The sequence below is a fragment of the Trichomycterus rosablanca genome, chromosome 4, assembly GCF_030014385.1.
Source record: "Trichomycterus rosablanca isolate fTriRos1 chromosome 4, fTriRos1.hap1, whole genome shotgun sequence".
In the NCBI taxonomy this organism is placed as follows: Eukaryota; Metazoa; Chordata; class Actinopteri; order Siluriformes; family Trichomycteridae; genus Trichomycterus; species Trichomycterus rosablanca.
The window spans coordinates 21,509,246-21,518,561 of NC_085991.1; the positions used below are offsets into that span (position 1 = coordinate 21,509,246).

The 9,316-nt window shown below is 41.6% G+C and overlaps 1 protein-coding gene across 1 annotated transcript; it reads left to right on the forward strand.

Moving 5' to 3' along the window:
• Nucleotides 1-409: 409 nt before the first annotated feature.
• LOC134311873 (synaptonemal complex protein 3-like) lies at nucleotides 410-1,909 on the forward strand. The gene is made up of 7 exons (XM_062993520.1): nucleotides 410-542; nucleotides 837-915; nucleotides 990-1,024; nucleotides 1,153-1,261; nucleotides 1,351-1,429; nucleotides 1,594-1,692; nucleotides 1,766-1,909. Exons 1-7 carry the CDS (start codon nucleotides 410-412, stop codon nucleotides 1,907-1,909), a joined length of 678 nt encoding a protein of 225 aa, XP_062849590.1.
• Nucleotides 1,910-9,316: the final 7,407 nt, after the last annotated feature.

The following is a 9,316-nucleotide window of genomic DNA, read 5'->3' on the forward strand; positions in this document are numbered from 1 at the left end:
TAACGGCTCTTAAGTGTTTTTTAAATCCATGATCCCACATTCTATAGTTGTTGCCATTGCCAATTCACCCATACTGTACTCAGGTACCCATGTTAAATTTGGCTTCTTGACCAGAGACCTTGTGGGCGGTAAGGGTGGATGGAGCAAGAAACAGTGCAAACCAATCGGCAATAAAGTGAGACAATACTAGTTCCATATATAAAACCCAACAACAACACATTTTATTGGACTTTTTCTTATTGTAAAAAAAACAAGTAACCTGTATTGTACTGTAGGGTGCCGTGCATTGAAAAATTGGCATAGGAATTTAGCAATATAGCAATTTAGCTTTTTTACTGACATTTTATATAAATTACAATTACTGATATTTACGTTAGCAAAAGTAACAAGCTGTTTTTTTTATAGAACAATGGCATCATTAAGAAGAAAACTGAGCAAGAAAACCAAACAAGCAGAACACCCCACTGACCTGCAGGCCTTTGATTTCAATAAAGAGAAGGAAAAGAAAGGTCTTCGCGGCTCTGAGGATGAGGCTCAAGAAGGTGCAGTTTGCTAAGCCAGGGTGTTTCCTGTCTTTGTAACTTTTAGATTGACCTATAAGGTTTTTTCTCTCCAAGAACCCTTCTTCCAAAAGTCACCCATCACCTAAGCCCTATAAATGCTGGAAACACCTTATTATCTGCCTCAATACGTGGCAAGTAGTTGCTGGCTGTATTACATAGTCATTTATGGTTCTGAATCTGTTACCACCTATGGTATTATTGTGCTTATAGAGTTACATTACGTCATACTAACTATATTACATTTAGCCAAATGTGTATAATATGTATTATTAGGAACATCAATTGTTCACAAGCTGGGCAAGAAAAGGTATGCAAGTTTATTTGAGAAAGGAGACCTGATTGTAGGTGTAGGGTGAGTTGTTTCCATTAATAATATAGCACAGTATTGTGTTGACCGTCTAATAAAATTGGGGTTTTCCCCCACAGGAATGAAGTTCAGACCATTTTAGAAAAGTTTGAAGGTAAAGTTTTCTTTACTTCAGTAAATGTTGTTGGTTTTGTTTTGTACTCATACATTAGCTGCATTCACTAAATTCTTTTACAAACTAAACTGTTTTGTATTTTACTATACAATTAAAATTTCCTGCAGCTGACCTAAGCAAGGCAAAAAGAAAACGCGTACAAGCTTTTATCAAAAGCTCACTGAAAGGCAGCAACCAGAAAATAAAGCAGTTGTGGAAAACTCAACATAGCCAAAGGTATGTTTGTAGTTTAAAAGGGATCATGTTGTCAGATATCTTTCATTGTTTTATACCCACCTTCACTAATATTTTTATTTTCACTAAAGGCTGAAGCTAACACAGGAGTATTCACAGCAAGTGCTTTCAGTGCTGCAGCAATCTGAAGAGCAGGAGAAGAAACTACACGCTAGTGTTGCTAATTATAAAGTGAAACCAAAATGACAAATTTAATTCATTCATTTTTGAAATTTTTATTTTCATGTTTTGCAATCACTTGCAGTAACACAATAAGGAAAATAGTTGAATTAAAATAAAAACATGACTTTTTTTCATCCCTATTATCTCTGTAGAACTTGTTTCGGCAACAGCAGAAGCTCCTCCGACAAGCTCGAGTTGTGCAGACTCAGAAAATGAAAACCATTAAAGAGCTGTATGAGCAATTCATCAAGGTCAGTTCATCAGGTTTATTTATTGTAAACAACCATTGCATAACATCACTAAGTGTGTGCCTGTTTTTTCTAGAACATGGAGGAAATGGAGAAGACCCATGAGGGTTTCCTTCTGGGAGCACAATCGGAGCTGAGAAAGGAGATGGCGAGACAGAAAATCAGCAGTTACATTTTGGGAACCTTTTTTATACTGAATGTCAAAACGAAAGGGCTGTAGTGACAGGTACCAACGTGTGATTCTGGCATTGGAATCTTTCATCCGTCTGATCCACTGCAAAGCCCTGTGATCAGTCTCTAAGAGAAAGTCTTTCCCGATTAAGTAATACCTCAACGAGTCCATTTGATGGCAAGGGCCTCTTTCTCTATGGTGGAATACCTGACCTCTCTTGGAAACAGCTTCCTGCTTATGTACAGGATGGGCCTCCGATCCTCGCCCTCCTCCTGTAATAAGACCGCGCCCAACCCCAATCCTGACGCATCCGTCTGAACAACCCAGGGTTTGTCAAAGTCTGGGCTGGCTAAAACTGGTTTCCCACACATTGCATTTTTAAGTTCATTAAAAGCATGGTCACAGTTCTCAGTCCACTTGATTCTCTGTGGCATGTCCTTCTTTGTTAAGTCTGTCAGTGGAGCTGCCTTGGTCGAAAAATTGGGGATGAACCTGCGGTACCATCCCAGAAGACCCAAAAACGAGCGTACCCTCCTCTTTGTTGTAGGTTGTGGTGTCGCTCTCACAGCCTCCACCTTGTCAACTTGCGGCCGTATTTGTCCACCACCCAGGATGTAACCCAGGTATGAGACCTCCTTCTGGGCAAGATGACACTTATTTGGGTTTGCAGTAAGGCCAGCTTCATCGATCTTCTTCAGGACGACGTTTAGATGTTTCAGGTGTTCCTCCCAAGATGCACTAAAAATAACGACATCGTCGATATAGGCTGCCGTGAAGTTTTCAGTGTCCTTGAGGACCTTGTCCATCAACCTCTGAAAGGTTGCTGCGGCTCCATGTAATCCAAAAGGCATTGTACGGAAATGGTATAGTCCGGACGGTGTTCTGAACGCTGTCAATTTCATGGCGGACTTGCTGAGTGGCACCTGCCAGTACCCTTTGCACAGGTCCGGTGTGGACAAAAACTTGGCCTTTCCCAACCTCTCTATAAGTTCATCTGCCCGTGGCATAGGGTAGGGATCGAATGCTGACACAGCATTTAGCTTTGAAAAATCTATGCAGAAACGTAGCGCTCCATCCTTCTTTGGAACTAGGACGACAGGGCTGCACCATTCACTGTCCGATGGTTCAATGACCCCCATCCTCAGCATCTCCTCTACCTCCTTTTTCAGTTTAGGAACAAGTCGCGCTGGCACCCTGCAGGTGGTTTGTCGAATCGGCTCCTCCTCGGTGAGTCTGATGTTGTGCTGGGTCACTGTTGTCCGCCCTGGTTCCTCCGAGAAGAGCCTTGCTGGAACTACCTGAAGTAGCTCTTTTTGCTGCCGCGCAGTGAGGTGAGATACCAGTGGGAGAACTGCACCTCCGCTTTCTGTGGGGAAGTACTGCTCCATCACCTCCTCTTCATCATCCACCGCCCTTATCCACAGTTGTTCTGAGCATGTGGCATCCAGTTCACTCCACGGCCTCAGCATGTTTATGTGGAAGCGCATGAACTTCTTCCTCCGGTCTGGTGTGTGCAGTTCATATGTGGTTTCTCCGATCCGTCGGTGTACAACATATGGACCCTGCCATTTAGCCAAAAGTCCGGTGTCACTGGTGGGTAGGAGGATCAGTGCCTTCTGTCCTGGCTGCAGAACTCTTTTCCTCGCCACCTTGTCGTACCAGTGCTTTTGTTGTTCTCAGTCTGCAGTCAGCTGGCTCAGCTTCTCTCTCATCTTTAAAACATAGGTTAAAATGTTCAGCTTCTGCTCTCTGTTTTCTCCCTCCCAGGCTTCCTTTAAGACGTCCAGAGGGCCTCTAACCTGTCGTCCATAAAGAAGCTCGAATGGGGAAAAGCCGGTGGAAGCTTGTGGTACCTCCCGATACCCAAACAGAACATAGGGTAACCACATGTCCCAGTCTGTTCCATTGCTGTTTACAAATTTCTTCAGAGTCTGTTTCAGTGTCTTGTTGAAGCGCTCTACAAGGCCATCCGTTTGTGGGTGCCATGGGGTGGTATGGATACCTTTAATGCCTAATAAGCTGTACACATCTTTTATCTGTTTTGAGGTGAAATTTGTGCCCTGATCTGTCAAAATTTCTTTTGGGATGCCTACCCTGGAAATTAGCTGGATTAGAGCATTGACAACCTGGCGAGTTTTAACTTTTTTGAGTGCGAATGCCTCTGGATATTTTGTAGCATAGTCTACTATAACCAAGATATATCGGTTGCCATTTTTGGTTCTAGGTAATGGCCCTACCACATCCATAGCTATGCGTGAAAAAGGTACATCAATTATAGGCATATTCACCATAGGTACCCTGTCTGACTTTTTTTGAGCTGATGTAAGCTGACATTCTGGGCAATTTTTGCAAAATTCGATCACATCTCCGTACTGGCCTGGCCAGTAGAACCTTTGCGCAATTCGACTAAAGGTTCTGGCTTGGCCAAAATGACCTGCCCAAGGAGCTGCATGACCCATTTTGAGTACTTTTTCTCTAAGACCTAGTGGGAGTACAAGCTGCTCTCCCTGGTCAGAGACTCTGTACAATTTGTTTTCTTTAACAGCTAAGTGGCAACCTTCGTCACTGCTGTCACTGTAAGGTTTGCTTTTAGTAAAAAGTGGTTTTAGTGTCTCATCCTGACTCTGGAGTTGTTCAAAGTTAGTGGGTAAGCTGATATTATCAATAGCTGGATGTTGCAGATTTTCACTTACTTTAGTTCCTATAACTTTGTCTTTTCTTTTCTCCGTTTTGGACTTTTTCTGTTTAAGCGTTACAGCATAGGGTAGTTCTTTTAGCATTTCGACGGTCTCTTTAGTTGTACGTTTAGCTTGCTGCCTAGTTACAACCATAACCTCAGCTTTGCTTGTTTGTTTTTTGTTTAGCAGGTCAACCAGAATAGGAATATCTCTACCTAGTATCACCGCATACGGAGCATTCTGAATTATTCCTACTTTTACCAGGTAAGTTTGTCCCTTAATTGAGATGTTAATTTCTGTTGTTGGATAGACCTGTTCGTCACCATGAATGCATGTAACCCTTAATTTCCCTGTCAGATTGTACTGGAGGCTTTCTAGGCATGACTGGGTAACTAAAGTTTGACTTGCCCCAGTGTCTATCAAAGCTTTGTACTGTTTGCCTTTTATTTTAACCAGCACTGTAGTTTCATCACTATTCTCATGTGTAGTGAACAAATTTTCTTTCCTAGGGATGTAACAAAGTTGACTAGAGCTAGTAGGTGGATTTTGGCATTCACTACTTCTGTGCCCTATTTGGTTGCAGCTAAAACATCTGATTTTTGGCTTTACGGCTGGAGTTTTACTGCTATTACGCCACTGTGTGTTAGATAACCTATGCTGACCCAAACCACCGCCATAATCACGCTTTTCAAACTTACTGGCTTGTTTGGTGAAGTCTGGTTTTCCAAGGTGAAAGTCTCTGTCTGCCCGTCGAGCTGAAATAAAGGCTTCTGCCATTTCCACTGCCTGTCGAGGTGAAGCCGGGCTGCGTTCCATTATCCAGCTCTTCAGTTCAGGATTGATCATGTCCAGGAACTGCTCCAGCACAATGGCCTGTCCTATTTCTTCTTTTGATTTTTCAGTTGGCCGCATCCACCTCTCGTACAGTCCAGCAAGTCTTGTAAAAAGTTCCTTTGGTGTTTCGCCCTTCAAAACACTGTTCTTGCGGAAACGCTGCCTGTAAGTCTCTGGGTTAATTTCAAATTTCTTAAGAATAGCCTCTTTCACTGCATTAAAGTCATTTATGTCTTCCGTGCTCATAGCGACATACGCTGCTCTCGCTTTTCCCTCGAGCAGCGGGACAAGATGGAAAGCCAAATCCGCTCTCGGCCACCTAGCCGCTAGTGCTAGCCGCTCGAACATTACAAAATAGTGTTCGATATCATCGGTGTCTTTCAGCTGTGGGAGCCTTGGCCATGCCATCGGCGCTGTTCTTATGTGCTCTCCCTCCGTTTCGTATGTAAACTCCGCTGCTGCAACGGGTTTGTATATCCTCGTCCGCGCTGCTGCTGCTGTTGTTGTGGATTGTTGCGCTTCCGGTTCCTGCTGCATTCCCCTTTGAACTTTCCGTACCTCCTCCTGTAGAAGCCCGAACTGGTGCTGTAGCGAGCGCCACCTCTGATCCTGCCTCGTTGCTTCTTTCTGCTGCTCTCCATCTTTCCGATGCTGAATATCGATGAAGTCCTGGAGCATTTGCCGCAGGTTAGAGATCTCCGTTGCACTTCGGTCGGGTCCTTGTGCTGAGGACGGTTCACATTCCTCCTCCTCGCAGCTATCCGGATGAGCTTGTGTGACTGGGGGTTTCTTGGGAGCCATTACCTCCTTGTAGTGGTTCCCTGAGCTCTCTGCTTGGTTGTCATTTATGTGCCCCGTGGGTTAAAAAAAAAAAAAAAAAAAAAAAAAAAAGTTCCACTGCCACCATTTGTGATAAAGCGTGTTCCCAGACTACCACAAAACAAGTAGAAAAGGGCACTCTTTATGGGTAATGTAGGGCGAATGGTTGAAAGCACTGAAAAGAATTAGCAGGAGCACAGAAGTTGTTCTTTTTCCCCGTCACCTTTATTTTTGGCCACAACAATCAAAATATTTACAAGCGCACTATGAAAGAAAAAAAAAAAATAGAAAATTCAACCTCTACCACCAGAGGAAACAGACATGTGACTGCAAAGTCACTTAAGTCACATTCATTGAGGTATACAAGTCACAGGCCTAGCATAGCTTTTAGCCTTTTCTCCAGGAAAAAAAGAACCCCTTTACCCCTCTTCCAGAGCTGTATTTAAACAGGTAGCTCCTCCCCTGGATCATACCATACCTCATACAGGTAAAGACAAAATATATAAAAAAATACATATCTAGTTCACAGAGCATCAAATATGGCGAAATGTTATGAGTTACAAACAATACTCAAACCCATTCAGTAACAACATTTCCAATATTTACAGCATATGCTTATCTAACATTTCTTTTCTTTTACAGGTTCTTCACCCCTCCCCTTCTACAGAGGATGGACTCACCCAGGTAAGTAAAGCTAGGGAGTTTTCCCATAGTACTCTTTTAGGACCCCACTGGTGAGTGTGAGCAGTGCCAGAATACAACAGGTGAGTGTTTACTTCACAGTCCATGTTGGTAATGTGTCAGGGTACCTTACATCATTACATCTCCCATATGTTTATTTCACAGTATTGACATCTACGATCCGTTTTTTTTTCTCTAAAATAATTATAATTAAAAGAGGAATCAAATAAATGTGTATTTATTTAGTAGACCGTTCAGTCTCTGGTTTCAAAATATTTATTTTTAAATCTGTTTTCAAGCGCCATCTACTAAACCTGGACTTTACAAAAGAAATGTGGTTTAACACTGATATGTAGATTACGTGATAGAGTATAGATTTAAGGGTTAGATGTATTTTCAGTCTGCAGTTTTTAAACATGTTTATTTTTTAATGTAAATGCTCGAGTATGCTGCACTGTAAAAAATTTCAGGTCTCTCCAGCTTAAAAATTCTTAGTGACCCATTGCATCTAATTTTTTTAGTTGGCCTAATTTAAGTTATCTGAAATGCATAATTTAAGTTCTGCTGACAACCATAGAATTTAGGACCAACTAAAAAAAATAAGTTGTGTCAATGAAATTCATCAAATACATCTTGTTGGTCCAACAACATATTTTAAGTTTTGCTGACAATTCTACAATTTCGGACAAACTAAAAAAAATAGGTTGTGTCAATGAAATTCATCAAATACATCTTGTTGGTCCAACAATATATTTTAAGTTTTGCTATTGTGGTATTATGGTATTACATTACTTTTCTTCTCCCACCCGTTTTGCCACCCGTCCAATCAGAATCTGATTGGTATGTTTAGTGGCTATAAATAGAGGGGATCTAGTACGCTATGGGTCCGTTACCTGGGTGATCACTTCCGCCGAGGGGGTTCCATTCGAGGTTTGGTTCCTGTTTTTCCGGGTCGTGAAGTTGTGGCTGATTGTTTGTGCCGGTGGCTGGATTGGGAGCTAATAAACTGTCTTCAGGACTGGCGTCTGCACTTTCTGCGACTGACTGCTTTTAGGTGGGTTTTGCCATTATTCACGCTACGACACGAGGTCGGATGTTTGTCAGCGTTAGCTGAATTATCTTCGTGTTTTCTGCTGTTTTCCGTTTGGATAAACGGAGTAACAATAATCGACTGGCTCCTGCTGTTTTGTTTCCTTTATTGTTTGATATTGTTTTGTTTTTCTTATTGTTTTGTGTCTCTGTTTCGTATTGTTTTGTTTTTATCGTTTTGCTTCGCTGTCGTAATTGTTTTGTTTTGCTTTAATTGTTGTTTGTCTGCGTTGCTGAGAGTGTTAGTAGTAGTAGTAGATTTAAGTTATAATTGGTATTGTATTGTTTGTGGTTTGGTTATTCTATAATAATTGATTATTGGATTATTCTATTATTTGTAATCGGTATTGTGATTTAGATAGAGGGCCTACTGGGGCGGGTTAGACCACCATCTAGCTGGAGATGCATAGGTGTGTAGTGTGGGGTTTCTCACGGTGTGTGTGTTAGTTACTTGTGTGTCGTTGTCTCGTGTGTGTGTGTGTGTGTGTGTATGTGGAGCACGTGTATGTGTGGTTTGTGCTATGCTTTGCTTTTTTTTGATTAGCGTCTCCTTATAGGTGAGTGAGTCGGCCTCCTGACTGGTAAGTCCTTGAGTGTCACATCCGATTTAATTTTTTGTACTACTACTATTTTATTTTTCTCTGATTCTTGATTCTGGTTAAGTGATTCTGTGTGAATTATTTCTTTGCCTTTTTCGTTTTTTTGTTTGTATTGGTTGTTTATTTATTAATTAGTAATTTGTTTTATAATGAGTAATGGAATAAATTAAAACCCATTGTTTTAATTGGAGACAAGTCTCTGTCCTTCTTTTTCTTGTATAACGAATCTGTGTGCCCTATTTGGGTTAAGTAATGGTGTTTGTTCCCTGGGTATAAATACCTGGGGTGGCGTTGTCGACCTACCCTCTTACCGTCTCGCCACAATCTGGCGTTGTCGGCAGGATTTACTGTTAAAGAGCAGAGACTTGTACTCCTTGATTGTTTGGGTTTTCTTTTTTTTTCTTTTTCTTTTTTTTTGGTGAATATTGGTGCAAAGTGTTTTTTTTTTTTATTTATTTTATTTTTTTTTTTTTATGTGTTCTGCACTTAATGTGTGTTGTGTTAGAAGCAAAACAGCAGTGAGCCTTGTCAGTGTAATTGCCCCTCTTTAGCTTCACTCTCCAGTTTTTTTTTTTTTTTTTTTTTTTTTTTTTTGGGTCTCCATTGGACGTCCCTTGTTGAGGTCACCATGGAGGAAGAGTTGCAAGAACTTAGGGAACTTGTCACTCAATTGATGGCAGATAATGCCAGGTTAAGGCAAGAACAAGCAGCTTGTTCACAGCCAGGGCCTAGTGGGGGCCCTTCAGTTCTGTCGT